At 39.6% G+C, this 23799-nt stretch overlaps 1 protein-coding gene across 2 annotated transcripts; it reads right to left on the bottom strand.

The window, feature by feature from the left end:
- Positions 1–3845: 3845 nt before the first annotated feature.
- On the bottom strand, positions 3846–22641 carry mst1rb (macrophage stimulating 1 receptor b). 2 transcript variants are annotated; one of them, XM_034705781.1, is made up of 21 exons: positions 22371–22641; positions 18054–19360; positions 13946–14122; positions 13695–13817; positions 12524–12694; positions 12266–12426; positions 11699–11834; positions 11444–11580; positions 10917–11096; positions 10629–10728; positions 10278–10496; positions 10045–10191; positions 8935–9088; positions 8660–8749; positions 8346–8561; positions 8166–8246; positions 7772–7953; positions 7531–7640; positions 7202–7367; positions 6395–6531; positions 3846–5533 (listed from the first exon to the last, which is right to left on the bottom strand). In XM_034705781.1, the coding sequence occupies exons 2-21, from the start codon at positions 19257–19259 to the stop codon at positions 5302–5304; spliced, it is 4125 nt and encodes a 1374-aa protein (XP_034561672.1). In that variant the 5' UTR covers positions 19260–19360; positions 22371–22641; the 3' UTR covers positions 3846–5301. The 2 variants fall into 2 exon arrangements, with proteins under 2 accessions (XP_034561672.1, XP_034561733.1); XM_034705842.1 differs by having other exon boundaries at positions 8346–8558.
- Positions 22642–23799: the final 1158 nt, after the last annotated feature.

Raw genomic sequence — 23799 nt, 5'->3', positions numbered from 1 at the left:
ACGTGACAAAGTGCATCTCCTACATACGCATGGAGACAAAAGTTACATTTTTCCTGTCGGTAAAAAAATGTGTTAATTATTCATGGCATATATAACAGATGCAGGAAGAAACTCTCAAAGCGGAAAAGTTTTTCCCCCAATAGAGAACTGACATCAGCCCAACAATAGTTTGCATTACTCTCATCGGCTGCAGCTTGCAGGGCTTCACTCAGCAGAGCTGGGCTTTACTGCTCAGAGGGCTCAGCTGCTGATGGACAACTCTTGCAATCACTGGCCGGTTATAAACAAAATAACTTATGCAGGTTGGTTGCACAGTGTTATTCTTGCATTTACTCATAACAAATAAGTCAACACTAAAGGTCAGTTGGGGTTCTAAATGGCCTGAGAAGGTATAGACGAGTAACATGCTTAACTTGTGACACCCAGCAGGTCAAGACTCTCTTAAAGCCCACTTATGATTAAATTAAAAATGGTAACACAAGCAACCATATCATGCATTACTTAACCATAAATTAAGCATCAAGCAAATAAACACATGCTTGATGCACCCATGTACCCCTGTAGAGCACTTGTTTTTATATTTCAAAGATGAGCACTTTTCATACGTGTCCACATATTTCACTTTCTTGGACCAATGCAGATATAGTGAAGTGTACATATTGCTACTGCTTGATGAGCCCAACAGTTTTTTTTATATAAGCTGTGTTATAGAGTAGAAGATTAGAGTAGAGCTCTAATCCGACATGCAGGCATATATTGGGTCCTAGTTTTCTCCAGATATCAACTTATTTATCTCGTTATCTCAAGGTGAGAACTGTTTTTCCACTAAGAATGAGTTCATTTCAGTTTTGTTCTACAGCCCTCAACTTATTTTCTTATTTCTCAGGATCAGACCATGTAAAGTGTGGGAACAAGTTGTGCTCTGAGGTTGTCACACCACAGAAAATTATTCAATTAACCACCTAGCTATATTTGAATGATTAAAAAATAGCCTAAAATTAGGTTTCAACGTTTCAAGTAACGTCAGCGCTCTCTTACGATCATATCCTGTTAGATCCACTGCAATGCATCGCAGAAAAAACATCATCACAGGCTGGTCTCTATGATTGGCCAGACCATGACATACCAAGCTGCCACACCATCTAGGCTGCAGTGTCATCTGTGTTGTAGGAAACAGGCACTTTATTATTCCACAGCAGGGTTGGCCGAGAATACAACATGTCAGTACAACACTGAGCCCTGCACGCTCCTTCACACTGACCGCTCCTTCACACTGACCGCTCAAACATGGGCTACGTCTACTTTGTGGAACTTCTTCTGATTATTTTCTGTAATGTGCAATGATACAATCTACTCTGCCCCCTACTGGCTATAAAACATAACTGAACACAGTAATTCTATAACACGGTACATTGTTTACAATGGTGAAGGATTTAAAGGCAAACCTGATGCCTCTTTGTGACCTTCAAAAGCAAACAAAACCAGAAACAACAACACTGATACCTTCTCTGTTGTCTTTTTTAATGCCTTAAACCACTCAGAGGGGGTAGGTGTCAGACCACATGATTGACATTTGGCTTTAAAAACACCCTTTTTCAGTTGTTTTCATGGCAAATAATCACATTGAGTCATACATCTGGCTGTTAAAAGACAGCAGGATGAGGTTTTTGTTGAAAACACTACTTTTGCATGTACAGAACAAGAGATAAAAGGTATCACTTTGTCCACAATGGGGCGCCAAAATTGATATAAATCAAAAGTTCCTCACAGCAGCTTTAATAAAACAAAAAATATTTTCTACAAATGATACATTTATAACTCACAGAATAAAAGTTGTGATCATCTGACGTCAAATCAAGATCTCAAGGAAAACAGAGTAAATAAAATGTATGGGTGTTTGTCCACCTTGGGCTTCCGTAATAAGTTAGGATGTGCTACTATGACTTGAAATCAGAACAGGACAAACATGAACTTTGTTGTTATTTCCGATTCTAAAAGACACATTACCAAGAATACTGAAAACTCACAACAAAACAATATGAGGCGCTGGCTTTAATGTGTGAAAGGTGCGATCCAAATTAAGTTTATGATCATTCTAATAGAAAGAGGCAACTAGCAACTTTCAAATTTGCAAATAGCATGCTTTAGATTTGGTGCAATTAAAAGGGACAGCCATATCCACTAACTGAGACCATTACTCAAATTGTAATGCAATCGTTTTGATCACAAGAATTCTCCTCAGCCATCAGGCTAATAAATAGAGATCAATACTCAGATTGTAGAAACCATGCACCAGTTATGTTAAAACAAGGTACTTAAACATTTTACTCTTCATGTCCGCTTTTAACTGCCACTGAATATATATTGGAAGAACCAAAGAAAGTGCAGTTCAGTAACAATGCTTTCTGTCTATCCTAAAACCAGTCATCCATCACAGCTGCTTTGGTGCTAAAAGAATAGTTAGGAGATAAGAAATTAATAGTTTCACTTTTGAGGATGTCTTTTGGAATTCTGAAGAAAATAAGTATTTATCTTAAACTGATACCTTATCTCAGTGTCCTAAAATAGCTTGATCTCAGCAGCTTAACATTAATGACACACTGACACTGTTCTGCAGAGGATGGTTGGATTCAGGGTGGATTTTAAAATAGCAGTGTCTTGACAGTATCTATGTTGAAAGTCCAAGGTTCACAAGCTTAATACTACATGTGCAATTCAGAATATTTGAATACAAATGCTGAATGTGTCTTAAATACCTCTATGGTTTGTCCTTTCAGACGTTTGCTTTTTGCTGCACACAGTACCATGTCGTAACAATCTTTCTTCACTGGTTCCATAGGGTTTCTAACAGGACATCTATTATACCATATCCCACTGGAACAAAATCCAAGAGCTCAGGTTTTCGGCTCCAGCAATTATTTGTGAGGGCCTGCCATCATCACATAGCAACGGAAATAATTAGCCCACTGCTTTCAAAAAGTCTCAGATGGCCAGTCTCACAGATTGCTTTCTCTCTCTGCAAACTTGACACAGCACTTCAGCGCTGGTTCCTCATGCTCCCTCTGAAGATGTATTCATAAACATATACAGTGTACGGACAAAAATCGCACATCCTCTCTACTTAAGCAGCAGCAACTGTCTCATCACACATTATAAGTTTAAGTGAACATGATAAGGTACAACAGAGGACAAGAAAGTAGAAAAATGTATCCAACGTGCTTGAATTACTCGTTTAGAAACCCATAACAAGGGCAATAACTGTGAACCCAGCTCAGAAGAAAAGCCACAAAGCTTGAGATGGTCACAGAGCTGACAGCAGCTCTTTTCAGGTCCTGCACTTTTTATAGCTCAGATAATACAGAGAGAGAAAAGGAGAGAGAAAAGGAGAGATAGAAAGAGGGGATGATCTTCTCTAATGTGGATCCTGTGGGCTCTGCTCTGCACAGTGGCCTCTCACACACACAGGTACACGCACACACATTTTGACAACATAAGCTGGGCTCACTTTCCTCACTTATATCAAAGGCCTCACCACATGAGGATTGAGTTTTGTTCTTGGCAGCATGCCAAAAGAGAAATCTTAATGATTTGTATTTTCTCTGGTTTGATTTAACTCTGGGTCTGTTGTGGGGAAAGTGTGCTAGTTGTGTGTCGTATCTGTTTACAGCACAGGGAGCTGTTGCAGTATGTTGGTAAAACATTTGTTTGGCTTATTTATGAGATTGGCAGTTTGTTTGTCTATGTTGGCTGTCACTTCAGCTCATTCAATTGAGAATGCAGTCTTTTGCTTCTGCCAAATGTCTCATGGCAGACCGATTGAAAGAGCAGGAAAATATGAAATAATGGATGCTTGATCGTAGTGCTTTTAATATCATATTCAAAAATACTTATTGGGCAGATTTTAAAGATGAAGGAGAGACTTGGGATTCACATTCCAATGTTACTGAATGCACACAAAAAAAGCTGCATCCATTTTTCTGGGAACATTTTCAGGAGCACTGCTCTCCAATTTTTGACAGAACACTGCCCTCTGGAGGAAAAATGCAGCAAAGGACAATGAGTTAACTCTTAACAAACAACACATATGGACATGTTTCTGTGACTTAGAGGGACTGCAAAGGCAGACAGTTAATAGTTTCAAACATTTACTTCAAGTCCACAGCATGAGAACAAATCTATAAACAAATAAATACTTATTTTATTACACTAAGTTTAAGACATTGTGTCAGATATACAAGTAAATGAGTGACAGTTTGCAGAACATTATGCCTTGGAGCATTGTGGTATAAATCAAAATAACTTTCAGTACACTGACAAAAAAATTGAAGCAAAAGTGTGGATGTAATGCCAAAACATATAAATACACGGGCTTGGTGATGTAACAGTATACTATGCTGTAGGTAGAAAAATAAATAATTCAGTGTAATCAGTGGTGTATAGTCACAGGAACACAGAGCACTAAGAGCTGGATGCACCTTTATGGTTGAACAGGGTACAGAAATATTCTCCGTCTCATGTCCACCTCCAACAGTCACTACATATACATTATGGATTAAAGACAGTGAAGTTTGGTCGTGGTTTCTGTGCAGGACTCGTGAAGTCAGATATCCTGCACTGTTGAAATACAAATGTGGGCAAACATAGGCCAACTAAAACTGTTTGCCCTGGTGCTGTACTGGTACATTATAAGCTGTAAAATAAAGAAATGTGGAACAGAGTATCATGGACTTAACTTTCCATTGTGGTTTGGCTTCCTTTTACTTATTTCCTCAATACTGTTAGCAACACTGGGAAACACTGACTTTGTAATTGTAATTTATATAATTCTAGCTGGGCAAGAAATAAAATGATATGTGAGACAGACTTGTATATCTGAATAGTCTGAAACAGGTCTTTCTTTTTCTTTCACAAGCTAGCTGGTGAAGCTGCACGCTGTGTAAGCCAGCTTCTCATGGAGTATGTAACAAGTGTTAACCAGACTTGATTTGTTGGGTTAGCTTATATACTATAACTAAAAACTGGTTACATGTATCATCAGTGACATCTTGTAGCATGGAAGTACCTGTTCTTTAACTTCACTCAGCTAGTCTTAAAAAGCACACACTTTCATGTTCGCCTGAGGATCTTCTATGCCAGTTGAAGGTATTTAAAAGCCACTTTCATGCACACAAACATTTGAAACAGGAACTGGAATTGTTTCAGATGCTTTCTGATAAGAGACACTGTGGTGGCATAACAAGGTTTCCTTTTTATGCTCTTGCTGCTATTACTGATATCCGTGTAAAGTCTGAGAAGAGAGGCTCAGGAAGAGACTGAGCATGAGTCTTCAACATCTGTGGAGTCATATTCGTCAGCAGACTCAGTGAGGGCGGGGTAAGGCCGGGGTTGGTCCAGGTTCACATAGGTGATGTTCAGACTGATGTAGTGTTCTCCCTCCAGGCCAGACAGAATGGTAGAGACGGCTGACACCAATGTGGCAAAGCTGGGCCTCAGTTCGGGATCAGGGTCCCAGCATTGAAGCATCACGCTGTACCTGAGAGAAAACAGTTTGTGTCTGAACAACCAGTGAATGGCCAATTTTGACCTTTATATTATCTCTGAGTATAAAAATAATCAACGATTGTTTCACTAAGTTCAATTTTTACACATTGTGGAAGTTCTGAACTCTGTTAACCTTCACAGAAGAGATAAGAAGCATAAAGGTTTGTTTTCTTTTATGTCTCACAGTGCTTGATTGACATGTCTGACCAAACAGTTAACTTTGTTGCAAGTGAAGTAATGATAAATATCTGGTGTAAGAGTGCAGTGGTGTACTTAATCAACTCATTTATGTGACTCTTCACCCAAAATGGATGTGCTAACAGGTCAGAGTGGACAGTGGATATAAATGGGTGATTCATGCTCTATAAATCTGTAAATTGTTTCCCTTCCAGACCACAAGATTTATCATTAAAAACGCACAAACACCGGTGCAAGAGGTTTTGCGGTCAGTGTGTGTTTGGTGTGTGTGTGTGTGTGTGTGTGTGTGTGTGTGTGTGTGTGTGTGTGTGTGTGTGTGTGTGTGTGAGGGAGGCATTTTTCTTTGAGGTGTCTTGTTGAAATACACATTAACTCCCAAACTGCATTGCCTAACCATATTAGAATACCCAGTAGTGGACAATTCACGAGTTTCACACTACTGAGTGATCATAGGAACATCTTGTTTTCACAACTCTGAACTCTGAACCGTTCCCTTCACTATCTTGGTGGTGAGGGTCTGCATTAGGGTTATTGCAGTATGAGTATTCAAATTAAAGCAGAGATTCATTCTGTGGCGTTTTACAAAGAATGTATGTGACCTCATGTTTTTAACATTGAAAAGAAATAGAAATCATGACATATTCAAAGGACTTACAAGGGGTCAGGGCAGTACTGAGGCTGGGGTAGCCTCCTGCCTTTCAGTAAGTAATGTGTAATGTCATAAGGGTCCACCTCTGGGTAAGGGCTGGCTCCTCTGGTCAGCATCTCCCACATCAGCACACCAAAGGACCACTGCATCAGGAGAGGCAAAGGTACAGAAAGCACAATGTCACAGGTAGCATTGTGTGACAAAATTAAAAGGTAAGAAAAATAAATCCCAAATCTTAAAAAAAATGTCAGTACTCTTGTCTTTCCTTGTCTACCTTAGATTGCTTTCCTTTCAACAGAAAAGATGTTTTTTTTCCCACTTGTTATTTATGTTTGAATTGTCTTTTAAAGACCAGGTAGTGGCTCAGTGGTAGAGTTGGTCGTATCTCAACGGGAAGGTTATGGATTTTCTCCTAGGTCCCGCTGTCCACATGCAGAAGTGTGTTTGAGCAAGACTAAACTAAACTAAAGGACCCTGGTGGCTGTGCCAGGTGTTTTTTAAACTGATGAGCATTTTGCATAGCAGCCTCTGCCATCAGTGTATGAATGTGACATGTAATGTAAAAGCGCTTTGAGTGGTCAGAAGACAAGAGAAACTGCTATATAAACACTGTCTATTTACCATTTACCAAAGGCCTGATGACCTCACTGTCCAAGTAGTTAAAAAGAATACTGCTACTTCTCAAAAAAAAAAAAAGATTTGTAATTTGGTAGGTGATCACTAATTTTGTTAAAGGACAGAATATGTTTTATTCTCATTGCAATAAGTTAATATAAGTAGGGTGCCCATAGTAGAAGATATTAATTAGCTCACCACATCAGACTTGGAGGTAAATTTCTGTGTCTTCAGACTCTCAATAGCCATCCACTTGACTGGCAGCTTAGCTTTCCTGTGATCCTGAACACTGTAATACTCCTTATCAAAAACATCTCTGGCCATGCCAAAGTCTGCCACCTTGACCGTGTATGACTCGTCCAGCCTAAGACAAAGAAAATTCAGATGACATTTTTGTTATAAAACATTGTAACTGAGCATTCTGATGTTACAATCTTAAACTAACATGCACCATGAAAAATCAAAGAGAGATTCAGGCCCCTTTTTTAAAATAAAGTCCTGTTTCTCTGCACATCTTGGTGACTCACATGCAATTACGTGCCGCAAGGTCTCTGTGCACAAACTTCTTCTGAGCCAAGTATTCCATCCCCTTGGCAACCTGCAGCCCGAACCCGATTAGATCCTTAACAGTAGGGTTCTAAATGAATCCACAGAAACATCACAAAAAAACTAACTTAGAACGGATGTGAATGTTACTTATTGTCAGAGAAACAGTTGAAAGTAAACAGAGAGCTGTGCATAATTCTGAATAATTGCAATGAGTCACACCCTCTTCTCGCAGCGTATGAAGTGCCGCAGGTCCCCATGCTTCATGTATGGTAGCACCACTAGAGGGAGCCCTTCCTTTGGCAGGAGTATGCCCAGCAGAGAAAGCACATTGCTGTGGTGGAAACCCTTCATTATGATGCCTTCCTTCAGAAACTGCTCCACCTCCTCAACATCTGTTATTCCTGATAACACACACACACAAACACTCGTAAACATATAAACATTATGGAAAGGAGGATACTGAAAACACCATACTGAAGAGCAGCTTTAGAAGTGTACTCTGAAAACATTTAAAATGTTGTGTCCATTTCTCTCAAACCAGAAGAGCTACGGAGTCTTTCTGTGCACTTATATAAGGTGTATATGTTACACTTACACAGCAGATACTACTCACTATTCAAAGACTTGACAGCGCAGTGAATTTCTCTGTTGTTGTGATCTGTGAAATAGCCATGATAGACGGTCCCAAAATGACCTGCAGGTAGAGATACAATGACACATGAATACAGATTGTATGAAACAACTTGTATAAGACAAGTTTTTAGTTTCAGATAGAGACCATGGGGTTGCTTACCCTTCCCTATGATGCGGTGGTGCTGCACCAGCAGCATCTGAGCAGGAATAAGAACATCCTTCACCTCCTCCAGCAGCTCTGGCCTGAAACTGGAGATGGAGATCTTATCTTGAGGCATGAGGGGAGTGAGGGTAGGATCAATGCTGCCTGCAGCATAAGCCAGACTGGGGAACACCACCTGGCCCACCAGCGGGGTGGGGGGATTCAGAGATACTACTGGTAGAAGTTCAGAGAGAGGAGATTAATAATGACAGTTGAGACAGGTTGTGAGTTGTAAAGAGATAAGCTGAAGAACTCAGTGCTTGGATAGTCACCTCTCCTGTAGTCCCCAACAGGAGACAGCTCCACGTTATTTGTTATAGAGCGGTTCACACTGTCAGCCAAGCGGCTCTCTACCATGGAGGCTGAAAAACATTTCACAATACTTTTCAATCATCAACCCGAAGAGCAGGACATTGGTACATCTTATGCTACACCAGGGATGTTCTGGTTGAAAGACTTGAGGGATTCAGCCCAAAACCCCACCCACTGCTGCGTACTGTTGTAAAAACAAGAGGGACCAAGGTCCACAGAACAGAGAGGAGCCCACCTTTCTTCTTCTTCCTCAAGTGTTTCATGACGACAAAGGCCAGCACCGCCCCAGCCACAAGAGCCGCCAGGATCCCCAGAACAATGCCCACCATGTAGTGGTTGTTGACCCTCACCACCACACCAACGTTGTGGACCTGTCCGTTGATGGAGATCTAAAGAAGGGTCCATCATAGACACAGAAAATTATTAATACTGCAGTATTACTGCTCTTTATCTTGAGTAAGTTAAAGCATTATTTTGCCTAAGAAAAACAAATTTCACACAGCACACAGACTTCATAGCCCAAAATGTGAGAGATTCTAATTAGCTAAGGGTTCATTTGGGGATGTGGTTGCTCTTCGTAATGCAGCATGGTTGGTGTTTTGCTAATGAGTAAGTTTAAATGACCATTCTACGGTCATAAGCTTCAATAGTAACAATAAGGTCATAAATATAAACTGAATAAATTAAATTCCTGTGTAGGCCTGCTGGGATCCTAGTGTAAGGAGCCCTGTATCAGGGGCCACATTTCTTTGGATGTTTTCTGGGTATGGGAGTAAAGCCAGAGCAGACTGGAGATATATAGTTTTGTAACACCTCCGAATCCCCTAGAAGTTGAATTAAGTTGGTGAGGAGAGGTAGCTCAACTAACTTACAAGGCCCAAGAAATGTGGCAAACTAGATTGATTGATGGATGGATGGAACAACACTCTCCTGTCAATAAAGACTTTTTGTATTTAGACAAAGCCACACTGTTTCTCAGCTATGTGGGTTTTTGCTAACCAAGCTAACTGCTTCCTGCTAGTAGCCTGGAGGTCACATTTAAACCGACATTAGATTGGTATCAGTATTCCTCAAATGCTGAACTTTCTACCTTCTCTGATTTTCAAGACTTGCAAAAATGATGAAGTCCCTGCTAGTATGAAGGTGAGCTAATATGACAGAATTTATCCTCAGTATTTTGTGATGAGAAAAAAACATTGAACTGTATTGATTTCGGTATTTGACTTTTATCAGTCTATCCTTTTGAACAGTTGCTTCCCTTGGTTTCTATACATTGCACAAATTTGATTGGACTCCTGTTACATGCTGGATCCTGATACCTCAGCCAGTTAATCATTGTCTTTACCTTCACTGGCAGCCCCTCACTGGTGATGGTCATATTTTTGGGTATCCTGCAGGTGATTTCATTATCCAGGACTTTAGCATCACAATTTACACCTGCCACCGTCATAATGATGGTCATACAGGAGCTCACCAGATTCAGCTTTTGATGCTGTGAACATAGAAGAAAATCAGGGTTTTACAAAGATATTCAATGATATTCATTCAAAAGGAAATATCTCTACAACTGTCTCTTACATGTAATGACACCTCATCAAATCCAGGGTATAAATTCAGCACATGGCCCTCAGTTTCAAAAGGTATGGGCTGGCCATAGGGGTGATAAGAGAACTCTTTGTTCCAAAGCCCCAGAGCTCCGTCCATGTCAAAGGAAAGCTCTCCTTCTTCTGTTTCGTCTCTGTGGAACACAGGAGAGAGACACTCCATCCTTGTAGGCAGGGACTTGCCTATGCACTCCTGAAAAACAAAGTGACAGAGTTTAATTCTAGCTCAAACAGTAAAAGTAAGGGGTAAGTTAAGGAAACCTAAACTTTGGATGAATTAAAGGAAAATACCTTTAAAATATCTAAATTACAATTAATACTTTACCCTTGTCACAGGCTTTAAGTGACTCTCATTGGGTTTAAAGCGGATGAAGGTGCGGTAAACAGAATCCAGGTTCTCCCCCTCAATCACAATCTTAGACCCCCTTCAACGAAAACAAATAGAGATGGTAAGGTTTTCATGTCAGGGGAGTTAATATCATGTCCCCTGATGGTTGAATATTTACATAAATACAATGAAAAGAACATATTTGTTGTGAATGCAATATTTTTCTCTTCATTTCCACATCAAGATACACATCAGCCTTTTGAACTCAAGGTCTCAGTGGCCTACCTGTCAAAACTACAGCTGGGCAGGACAGCAGTAACCTTTGGGTTTTCTTTGTAGTAAAACACCTTTGTTGTAAGAACCGGAGACTTGTCGATAAAAACACTCAGAGGAACATCCCTCACCTCTGAGATTTGCTGGGACAGACAGATGATGGAGGACACATCGCCTTTAGGCTCTGTGACACTGTGATGAGACAGAAATAAGTAAATAACTCCTGAAGAAAAGCTTTGAGCTTTGAAAAAGGTTTCTATGTTCAATTAGAAAACAGAAGATCAACAGCAAAAAAAATAGCAGCGTTCTGAGTCAGCCTGTGGATGCCAAGGTGTTTTCAAGACTTTGCCTGTATGATCTCAAACCTTTATTTTACATACAAGTTGGAACATGTTGCTTAATCATGGGAATAAAAATGTTCCAAGCAGTAACTCATCATCTTTAACTACTAGAAAGAAAGGTATCTTAAAAAAAGCTGCAAGTCAAAAGCGACTTCAAAATGTGACCTGAGTCCATGAAAACAGACATCACTCACACACCTTTTTATGGGACAGGGCATGTCATTAAGAGTGACTTTTCTGGTCTTCCCAGCGTCCAAGTGAGGCCCAGTCACTGTGATGAGAGTTCCCCCAACACGAGGCCCATAGTTGGGCTGGATTTCTGTGATGTTTGGAATCTGATGGCAGAGTTTGTTAAATAGTTTTTGGTTATTAAATACCTGATAGATATACTTCAAGCTAATTTGCTGTTAAAAAAGAAGGATATAAGCATAAGCAGAAGAATTTAGAGATTACCACAAATGTAAATCCTGGCAGTTCCGCCTTCCCGTCAATAGAGTAACGACCGTCCACCTTCCCCTCATGGACCTCCACGGTAATATTGACTGGTTTTGACAGGTCTGTGACCCCAGAGCGAATCTTGCACACCAGGCTACAGAGAAGCAGGTAATTCGATTTTAGGTCGAATAAAAAGTGTCAAAGCAAGATCCACAAATAGAATTTTTGTAAGATTTGTTTAAAAAAGTTGTCTGCCTGTATTCAAAATTGTTTTCAAGGAACTAGTTTGCTGGTGAATCTATAAAAAAATGAGTTTAAATGAATAAGCACATAATAGTTTCACATAAGCTACAGTATTTCACTCAGCTTTATCAAAACGTATGTAATTTCCATTCGCATCAGCAGTATGTTTTTAGTGCTTACTAAGAATTGTTGGCATGCTAGCACGCTTATAAACAATCTGCTTAGCATCAGCATGAAAACATTAGCATGTCAGTACAGTCCAGCTGTCTTCAGAACTAAGTCCCAAAAACGTTTTAAATAGATTGCACTTTGTATGAGGACACACTCTGCATGGACACTCACTGTGTGATGTTACTTTTGACTGGAAGCACAGTGCAGGCTGTCTGACCCAGTCTAATCAGGTGGGTTCTGGGGGTAATGGTAGGTCTTAAAGGAGACTGGAACTCCCATCCACACACCATAAGCTCTGTTTGACCATCAGGGGGAGCAGTCCGTGGAAAGAACTGCGTCAATAAAACAGAATATATGGCGCCACCCTGAAATGAAATATTTAGTGGCACAGAGACATGTTTGCACACTGCCTTAAAGAACAAATCTCACCCCAGTGATCCCTGGTGGGCAGGACTCGTTCCTCCAGTGACTGTGACACTCGCTCTCCCAGGAGCACACTCCAGAGCACCAGCCACAGCCCATAAACTTAGGGGCTGTCAGACACATAGCGCAAGTCAAGAAGTGTTGACAGCCCGGCCCTCTCTGAGGCACCTGGAACATCTGAAAAGGAGAGATGAAACAAATTCTTTGGTGACAAAACCAATCTGAGGGGAGGGATACCCAGTGCTATTTCATTAATAATGAGGCTTTTAAATAATCCACTGAATGGAATTACTTTAGTTTACTCCTTCATGATTTATTCCTTCCATGTCAAGAGAAAGATGTAAGCTGATACTGATACTTATTCAGCACCAGACTGCACATATGAGGCTCATTCTTTTTGCTGATATGTACTGTAGAAGAATATATTTACATATCTACATTATAGTAAATGGACTTGTACTTACAAAACACTTCTAGTCTTTCTGAACACTCAAAGCACTTTTACACTACTCTTTACATTCATGGACCGCAAACCTTCCTATTGATAGATGACCGAGTCTACCCACTGAGCCAAGATACTCATGATAAAAAAAGCTACTTCACTTAAATCATCTCTTGAATGCACATGTCATGGCATCATCCTAATGTAAGAGGCCACTGCAAAACCATCACTGCCTAAATAATCTTCAGCAAGGAAAATTCCAAATGTTAAGGGTCAGGAAAAAATACACAATTTGAAAGGAATAGAAGTCCTTCACTGCGCTTTCCTTTACAAGGTTTAAAATGATCATAAAATGAGCAGGCCTGGAAGCTGTGCTTCCTTTTCTTGTTGTATCTGAATCTCAATTACACACAGTTTTGCCATGTGATTACTGATCCAGCATCAGCTTAATATGCGCTCTGCCCAACACTACAAAGCTGTATCGAGTGCATTGATTGGTTCTCCACTTATTCATTCCCTGGGTCACAGAGGTCACAGAAGTCCCAGAGGTCTCCAGAGCAATAAAGGGTCATTAATGCATCAAACATGCATGTCTTTAAACTGTGGGTGAAAAATTGTCTCAAAGAGTTGTTACATCAGATGGAAATTATACCCACTAAGTAACTATCCATGTTTTAAAATCTTTGAAGACATAATCCTTTACTGTAATTCTAAGACACGGGATGTGTCATTTACCTTATCTTCAACAACAAAGAGAAGATACTCTGATGAGTAGACAGCAGCGATAGAAGAGACTCTCTTGTTCTCAACCAAAGAGTAGTTGGCGAAGATTATTGGGCTGGATCTCGTCAATACAAGCTGCAAACACAGAAACAACAAAGTATCTTGATAAACCTCAGTAAGAATATCAGATCGTATGTGTTTCGCATGTGAAGACAAGCATAAAAAGGGGTGATAAAAAAATATATTGTTTAAATCTTTCCTACCTGCAGCAGGCGTCCAGTAGAGGTGCCGATATGAGCCACAGTCTTGTTCTCTATGGTTGTGACCAGCAGAGATGTGAGCAGGACATCAGTCATCTGCCGATTGAAGAGGTCCACTCTGTAGTACGGCTTTGACACCATAGTAGGATGGTCTCTGCATGTGGCATTGTTCTCCATGCTCTAGGAAGAAATCCACAAACAGCAGAGGAGATCAAAATAAGACAGACGATGGAAAAAGAAGTACTATTGTAGTAGGATCCACAACAGGTGATGGTACCTTCAAATCCAGGGACAGACAAGGACAAGTGACCGCTTACCTCCTGAGGTGCTTCAGATTTAGTGTATCTAAAGTTTGGCCATTTACAGGGTTAAAATATTATTTATATTATTCTTATCTTAGAAAAGTACTAAATAAGAGTCAAGCAGAAGACTAAACAATCTAAACTCTGGGTCTAGTGGTGGAGAAAGCAGTTTCAAAATAAGCCTGCTACATGCCTCTGAAGACCCTGAAATTGTAGAAAGCTCTAGAAGAAGTCAGCAGGTAGAATGTAATACTAGTACTGATTAAACATTATCCAGACATTAAGCTTTATGGAAACATGTCTCAATAGTAAGCAGATGTATTACAACATCACATTTCTCTTCATGCTGCTTTAAAGCCGTACTAAAGGAGTTAAATCAGAGTCTCTCACACAATGTTTCCAGCATCCAGTCTGATTTAATAAAATACCTTAAATTAGCGTGATAGCTCAATCTGATATTAATTTAGCTGTGATGAGCTCCACATTCTAAGACCATATTTTTTCCTTTAAATTTTAAAAACAAGCTATGATGGCCCAGATGTTTGCTTAGATGTGCCATAATACTATAATCATTTTGTAATCAAGTAAGCTATGATGAATGATTTTGCGCTTTGTTAGTGACAGAAGGATTGCCTTGTAGCTATAGACACTAAGCAGGGTGGAACACGGCCTGATTAGGAGGAGTCTTTGTGTAAATAATGCTTCATATTACTAAATTCAATACATTAAAACAGCAAGAAATCACATGCAGAATATTTTTCATGGGAATCCAAAAAGACAAAGAAAACTGAAAATCAAACAAGAGAATGCAAAAGTTATTGGATGAAATGCATCTGTCAGTGTTTTATGTGAGTTAAGTAAAAACCATATTAATAAATAGTGAAGTCAATAACCTGCAAAGCATAAAGGAAACTAAAAAATAGGTTAAAATGAGTTTTTACTCATCCTTAAAACTCAAATTCTAATGATCTAATATTAGAAAAATATGAAAACTGGAAGAGCTTTAAGACACATGCTGAACCTCACGACATGGTCATGAGAAAAAACAAAGTCTTAGTTACCTTCAAGGAGTAACATATCTGAATTACATTAAGTAAAATAACTGTGGACTAAATCTTTATATTAACTATATGTGCAACCATATGCTAAGCAGAAGCATGTTTTCTTATTTCAGTGAGAGCAAAAAAACATAGTTGTTTGTGATTATCAGAAATACTCTCATTGAAACTAAGGTGCTCCACATCATTGAATGTAATGATTGTATAATGTCTCACATATTCAAAAACAAAATAAAAATGATGGAAAGCACAGTAGGTATAGAGGATGTTGTCAGTGCAATCTTCTAAGAAATGGGATCACCAGGGTTAAAATATTTAGATTGTTATGACTCAACATTCAGACTAGAAACAAAATCAAACAAACTAGTCTTAGATGGAAATTTTCCCAGCCCAAGTAAATATTTATCTTTTCAAAACTTCTAGGTTTACACAAGATATTTACTCTATCCCAAAAATGGAAAACAAGTGATCACGCAGCTTTCCTTAAACATGGATGAGCCCAAAGGATTTTTGAGTCACATCAGTTGTCTTGAAGATTCAAGCCTATTTTTCCAATCCCATGCAGTCAAACTTAAGAAAACCTTCTGATCACATTAAATAAATGTAGAAAACCTTTATGTGATGTATAAGGATAAACAGCACACAGCAACAGCATCAAGCCAATTAACAAGACATCTGAAAGTATATATATAAATATATAATGAGAATACTTTGGCTTGAAATATTACTAAACACACTGAAACCATGCAGTGTGTATTTTTACAACCTCTCCCTCTCTTATTTGAGGCGTCGCTGGTTTGGTGCAATAAAAATGTCATAAAGAAAACTCCCCTCACTCCCAGCTGGCATCCATCCAATGTTTATCATTTTGATCTTTAATAGTAATAGGTATGTACACTGACCTTTTCCACCTTTCCCTCTTAAAGTTTTTTTTTTATCTTAACCTTACAGTGGATCTCTATTAAATGTAATCAGAGTAGTTGTAGTTTTAGTCCTCTGTTGACTGGTATGCAAAATATTGTAAATGGTCCATAAGATTCCATTCATAGGCAAGTCAACAACAAGGTCTGACACATTAAAAGAGAATGTCCATAAAGTAAATTATCCTTCCAGCTCCAAGAGTAAGTTTTAATGTGGTTTAGTAAATCAGCCCTTGTCACCACAGTGGAAACATCTTCACCATGACGTGTTACCATTAGTGAAATAAAGAGAAGTGTTCAGGGCCTGTTTCAAATAAACTCATCAAGGATATTTTTAACAAAGGTGGATGAAAATATTGATATCACCCTGATGAGGGTGATGCAAAGCATGGAGCTAGAGCAACAGACAGTTTTTTTTTTAGCTTAGCTTAGTTTAGCACAGAGATGGAGGCACAGGAAAACTCTAAGCCTGCCTGCAACTTGAGATTTTAAAAAAAATCCACCCAACAGCGACTATGCAGATCAATTATTACAGCTAGTATAATTTATCAATCCCTTGAGGTTGTGTGACAACCTCACAGTGACGTCAAGACTCCAGAAAATTATTGCTCCTGGCCATGTATCAAACTAACGAGACACAACGTGTTTAAATGAGCAAGAGGTTCTTTCTTTTTCTTCTTTGTCCTGGCTATTTTTCCTCTGTTTCCAGGAACATCAAGTTTACTCCCACTGTACGGCTTAATCGATTCAACATTCAGCAACAAACCCAAATTTTCCCCCAAAATTCTTCTCAAACCAAATAATGCCCTGAACCAGAAAGTGATGTCTAAATAAGCTCAAATTGAATTTGCATTTCTGACAACTATTGTCATCATCAGAAATGAATAAAAATATTTTCACTTTTTTTATTGACACACATCGAGGGGACTTTAAAAAAACAGAGCATTTCACACAGCTGTTGCTTTAAATCCTTATTAAAAAAGTGTTGCATACCTGTGGGATTGTATGAAGTATTTTAATCATGTGTTGGGCGTAACATAAATCACACCCATCAAATTGTCATCCCCCATGCATTCTCTTTAAAAACGGGTGCACCTGCAGTTGGACACTTCACAGACATTTCGTACAGGCGTAAAGGAGCACTGTTGTGTTCAACCACAAGAGTTTAAATGTGTTATATATGCTCATCTAACTACCTATTGAAAGGATCTTTCAAATTGCAGTGAAGTACTGTCCATTGTGTTTGGACCAAGTTTTTTTTTTTGGTCAGTTGCTCACGCTCTTGCTGCTTTCTGAAGCAAGGGGCCACCAATGTGCCTGACTCAGTTTGAGATCAGGGTGAACATTAAGCAGGCAAAAGTGCACTTGCTCCCTGCACAAGGTGGATGCTGAACACAAAAATAGATGGATTCTTTTCAATGACACTTGCATTTTGCCATATGCTGCTCTGTGCTGAGTGTGAGATAGGGCATCATGAGTGTTAGTGTTACTTCAGTGAATGATGATTTGTTTTCATTTGTGATCACTGATTCAATGAAGATTCACTGATTTTTGCTTCTTGTAACTCTATCACTGACAGAACTGTAACTGCAAGTAGACTTCCCTAAAGTCATTCAAAAAGCTAGAGATGTGTTGCTGGGACACATGTATCACTTTATACAGGACAGTCAACATATTTTTCCTCTAACCATTCCCCTGTGAATAGGACATTTGTCTGTTTTCATCTCTTCAACTGTATCTTGAATACAATCATACAGTCTCATCACACACAGACCTGAGATGTCATTGAATTAATTACCTGGACTGGCTGTGTATAGGCTGAAGGTCTTACCTCATGTGGACAGCTCTCACAAGGTTGAAAATGGCAGAGCCCTCTGGAGAGCTGCTCTGGTCCAGACTCACAGCAGTCATCCACCCCATCTGCGATGGCTTTGTTCACGTTGTCCATTGGGAAGGCGCACAGGGCGGAGTCGTGTTCTGTCATCCCATTGTCATCAGTAACAGCAAAAACCCCGTAGAGGATGTCATCTTCCTCCTCTGCCCCTAGCTCCTCTGCCAGCTCCCTGCCAGCCTTGCCAAAATGGGCTGCTTGAACCACATTGTAAACCACATCCTTATATGGTTCACTGGCAGCATTCCTTCTGCGGCGTTTCGGTTCAAAGCGACACTCTAGGATCACCTCACGGTACCTCTTCATCTCCCATTCATTCCGTGGGAGACGGCCCAGGCGGGTCTGAAATGGTGATGAGCCCTGATCAGGGCTCTCTCGCTGAACTGAGAGGAAGTAGACAAACTCCTGAGTGAAAAAGCTGTAGACGTATTCTATGTGGTATGTCCTTCGCAAGACAGGGAGAACTGTCAGGCCACGCACGTCACTGTAAAACCCATCCTCTGTCGCCAGTGGTCGACGCACAGATAAAGACTTCCTTCCATAACGCTGGGTCACACTATCATTGACAGTGGTGGCAACGAAGAAGTACACTGTCTGACCCTCTTCAACCATTGTCACTTTGGTACCCAGAGGGCTAGCCACACAGTCAGGACAGTAGGCGGCAGAGTTTGAATCCTTCCTGAACAAACACTTAGAAAGAGAAGGGGACTCCCCATCTGAGGTAAGTTGGTGAAAATAGCATACACCATATTGAGAACTTCCACAAGAGTATAAATACATGAAGAGAGTATCCAGCAGCAAGACCTGATTGTTTGTGTCCTCTAGGAAATTGGGATCTTTATCAACTTCACACAAATTGCATATTTGACACTGCGGGCTTCCCACTGGCCCAGTGCTAAGCTCCCACACCTTCTCCAAGCTCCTGTTGACAGCCTCAATCACATTCTGAGAAGCAACATACACCTCCTGATAAAATGAGTTGTTGACTATGTTCTGGATGGGGCTCTTGGCCTGGAAAAATGGCATGGTGTAAACTACAGAGTAGTTGACTGGGTTGGGGGCAAGTGAGGAACAGTTGGCCAGGGCAAAGGCCAGAAGAGTCTGGAACCAGACGCATGTCCCCCATTGTGTGGTCCAGTGGACCATCTCCACTCCTGGATGAGAGGGTGGGTAACAGCAAAGTCAATGCGGGGTTACCTCCAGGTCTGTTCTTCAGAGAAAAGCATCCTCACACCAGCGGCTGACGCCTAAATGAAGAGAAATGACAGAACAGTGTTTGTTAATGCAACTTAAAAAGTATACAACTTTAAAGAAAACAAAGGTTTATCAAGATTTTAGAAGTAAAAACAGAAGTAGAATCCAATAAAGAATAATTTCAGTTATATTGAAAAATAATGTAATCATCCCTTAATTGATTAGTCAATCACACACGTGATGGTAAGCCATTCTTTCTCCTTTCTATAACAGTTTTTCCCAGTTATAGGTCTTATTAATAAGCAAAGCTACAATATGCATCTTATGGCCTCTGATTCATGTTAACCATAAAGTATGAGTTAAGTGTTAGTCTTTCTATCAAATTCCCATCATGAAAGAAAATCTGAATGTTTCCATAATGTCTGAACTATCCTTCAATTTGCGACTGCCTATACTCAGACTGCATTGCTTTTTTGGGGGGGGGTTTAACAGTATCTCACCATCATTCAAAGTAAACCTTTGCATTTCAAAACTAGACCATCCATTTTCTGAATACTAAATAGACTCTCATCACACACATTTTTTTTTAGAAATGGTGCCTCTTAGATCACTCAACTTTTCTCTTCTGTGGTTAAATGATCTGATGTGACAAATAACATTTTGGCTGAACCAAATGATTACAACAGCACATGTGGTCGTAAAGTTTGAAGCTTCCTCTGACCCACCCCAAACAATGAAAGGAAATGTTTACATGATCAAAAGAGAGCTATTTTTGTGAAGGTAGGCATGGTTGCCAGTAGATAAACCAAGTCCATTGTGATTTCCTGCACAAGTCATATCTGCCAGTTCATGTTTACTCTGGTTGACCCAATATCCCATCTATCTGTCTCTGACAAAGTGATAGGACTTTATTGCACCATCCTGTTGAAAGAAACTTGGCATTATCCTCTTCAGTCCTGATACAACAACCAACCATATGGAACCATGTTTCAAACTCAGAGCCTTTCCCCATCCCCAACAGGCACTGTTTGGTGGATCATTAACCAGAAACATCATGGTAAGGCTGTATTTAAGAGCCCCGGCCTCTCTACTTTGCATTCCTGTCACAACCACTACGTGCTTTTCAGGAGGAAAGGTGTGCACGGACTGATGGTCATACGGCGCCATGTGCCTTATTAAGTCCCAGGTGAAGAAGAAAACGCAACTTTGCTCGTGTAGGAGAATCTCATCAGCATAGTTTTATTTTCATGTAGCAGCAGAGAACAATCCTTAAAAAAATCAAAGGGAAGATATCATTCTTGCTATGAGCAGTCTTATGCAAAAAGCTTAAGATGAAGAGTCTGATGACTTTACATTAATTATTCACAGAATACCACTTCTGTAGTGTTACATTTTAACATTTGCAGCTCCATGTGAAACTGAGGTTAAGGTTAGAGGACATGAGTATACATAGTAATGGCACTGATTGACACTTTCATGTTCATGGTTAGTAAAGCTAATGGTTGAAATTGGCTTTCCAGTCATGGTACACAGTGCTATTAAGAGGCTGGTCAGCATGCAGATATTTTGTATCTCTTACATAAATGAAAGGTGTGATATTGTGTGCACTACATTTCTCACTGTTAGTGAGGACAACATAGAAGATGCTTCAACATAATGATATTTTCATATATTGTGAATTTTAATATTCACCTCAACATCTGCTTCCTGGTTTTGCATCTTTATTGTTGCGCCAACAAATATCTACCAGTTTGTCGCTCCAAAAATACAACAAACATGTTTCTTTCCAATCATTTCTTTTAAAACTGACCTGGAGGACTACAGTGAGGAGGATGGAGACATTGTTTGACTGCAGCATTTATGGAATCAGTGCATGCAAGCACTTAGTTGACAGTTCATTTGAGTAAGGAAGAGCACCTCTCTTTCATTAATCCCTCTAAAGATATCCACAGGGATGTGAAGAGGCAGTCTGCTGTGCATACAATCAATGGTCAGAATATATTGCACCCCAAGGATTCATGTATTGATTCAAAGGTGGGAACTGTTTCTCAAACCCAGGACTACTGCTAGAACCAGCCAGCAAGGAGACACAGCAGCTCTCTGTTTACTCAATTGGTAAAATGGTATATGGACTTGTACTTATATAGCGCTTTTCTAGTCTGTCTGACTACTCAAAGCTCTTTTACACACTACTCATCGCATGCACCCATTCCTACTCATTCACTCACTTATGGTAAAGGCTGTTAATGTAAGGGACCATCAGTATTAGCTAATCTCATTCGTACACATTCACACACCGCTGAACAACAGCGGGAGCAATTTGGGGTTCAGTGTCTTGCTCAAGGACACTTCAGCATGTGACTGCCGGAGCTGGGATCGAACCGCCAACCTTCCAATTGATAGACGACCGACTCTACCCACTGAGCCACAGCCGCCCCAATTAAAACACCATTTATAGATAAAGAATTATTTATTTTGCTTAGTTTATTCAAGTTGATTAATAATTGATCATACTCATTTTTCTTAACCTGTCACACCAATGTTATGTGTTTTTCTTCTGATGCACATGTATAGGAAGGTGTTTGATGCCATCAGCTGCACAAAACAAGAAAGGCTAGAAATGACACAGCTCTGTGGGCATTATGCATGGTTGTATAATTATAATATAACTATTCTTAATTACAATTTCATAATATTACACTCAATGGAAAAGTAAATGCAACTGACAGACCCCTCTTAAATAATCTGGTTCTAAGTACACCACTACAAATACACAACATGCCACACTGAGCTAGTTTCCATACTGCAGCTTTATAACATTACAAGCCAACACTCAGACAAACTTTTAAGAACAATCATATTCATTTGAATCATGTGGATTAGTAAAAATAGCTTCATATATTTAATTTTTTTCAAGAATATTTTTTGTTGTCCTTCAGTTTGTGCTTGTTTGCCATGATGTCTCCATCATGAGCAAACTGAAGGGTATTTTGTGCCGGATGGAAGTCCATTTCAGTTTTTCCTACATGGGACATGAAGTTGTGAGTGTGAAGGAAAGCTTACCTGTTCAGGTTAGAAAACTTCCTCTTCAGGGAAACAATCACTGACAGCTTCGGTGCTTGTCTAACTTCTCCGAGGACGCATGAGGGTGACTGACCTTTCCTCTGACAGATTCAAGATAACACGATCAGGTGAATCTCCGCTTAAAGACAATGGTAATAATGAAATAAAAGATAGAGCCTGCTCGTCTGTTGCCAAACCACATCGCCAGGACGTAAAGTTAGTGTTGGTTCTACTTTCAGAATGAGCCTGAGTGATGGCGCTTTACCTCGCTCCTCCCTCTCCATACGGCAGCGGCACAATAAGTAGACCCACATGAGACCTGTTCACCAGCCTCTCATAGTCGCGTATCCTACATGACGCCATCATAATCAATAGGCTATTAAAGTTAGTGCTGATATTAGACCTGATTGTTTTAACTGATACAATAATCTTCAGTCAAAGCTGTATAGTCGTTGTTATTGTTATTATTAGGACTTTGGATTGGCATCGTGTAAACAAGCCCGATAGCTGTATGAAATTCACTGTATGGCATTTTTATTTCTCTAACCATCTCTCTCTGTCTACCCTTCCATTCATTCTACCTTTACAGCCCATATAGTGAAGAGTGGTGGCTGTTTACCAATGAGACTGGCTCTGCGCGAGGTTCCTACTTGCTGGAAGGTAGTCTTTCCTTGCCACCGTTTCATGTTCACTCAAGAATAATAATAATAATAATAATAATAATAATAATAATAATAATAATAATAATAATAATAATAATAATAATACAATAATACCTTTATTTATATAGCACCTTTTAAAAACCACGGTTTACAAACTGCCTCATAAAGGTCAGAGCACATAACACAAAGAGTACTCTACAGCAGACAGAGTTTAGACAAAATTAAAATCAGCCATTAGGAAAACAAACACAAAAGACCCAAACAATGATTCAACACAGGCAACACAAGAACCCAAAGACAAGAGCTGAGACCAAAGGGACCAAGAAAGTAAGACAATTCAAAATATAAAAGGAAAGAAGGGATAAAAAGGGGCTACAAGCAGTAGAAAGGAATAAAGCATTAAAAGAGGGGTAACAGCAATAAGGTGAAATGAAAGCAAAACAGAGATAAAATCATCAATAGCATTCAAGGATACGCAGAGAAAAGCAGTAAAATAAATACATAAATCAAGATGAATAAAAGCTATAAAGGCAGTAAATGAGATATTCGGAGAGTAGAACAATAAAAGAAGAATAAAATGTGATAAAAATTAAAATGATAATAAAGCTAGTACGAAGGCGACGGCATCACATGTGGATCTCTCTGTAAAGCGCAAAGCTTTACAAATAAAGCAGAGCTGAACTGATGCTCGTGTTGCTTAAGGTAGTTTAAATGGTGTGTTCATTTCTGGCAACCAATTTAAGAGTATCTGCAGTGCATTTCCTCTT

This window comes from Notolabrus celidotus, chromosome 1 (assembly GCF_009762535.1).
Source record: "Notolabrus celidotus isolate fNotCel1 chromosome 1, fNotCel1.pri, whole genome shotgun sequence".
Taxonomy (NCBI): domain Eukaryota; kingdom Metazoa; phylum Chordata; class Actinopteri; order Labriformes; family Labridae; genus Notolabrus; species Notolabrus celidotus.
Note: the sequence above shows the minus strand (reverse complement) of the source record. Positions and strands in the feature narration are given on the sequence as shown.

What these genes read in the sequence shown, in the direction of transcription:
- mst1rb (XM_034705781.1), bottom strand. Translation starts at nt 19,259, where the DNA reads ATGGTCCACTGGACCACACAATGGGGGACATGCGTCTGGTTCCAGACT. An exon ending in CCCAGCTGTAGTTTTGACAG is followed by an intron (nt 10,729 to 10,916) that starts GTAGGCCACTGA and finishes TTTTCGTTGAAG; the next exon opens with GGGGTCTAAGATTGTGATTG. An exon ending in CTTGCGGCACGTAATTGCAT is followed by an intron (nt 7,368 to 7,530) that starts GTGAGTCACCAA and finishes TCTTTGTCTTAG; the next exon opens with GCTGGACGAGTCATACACGG.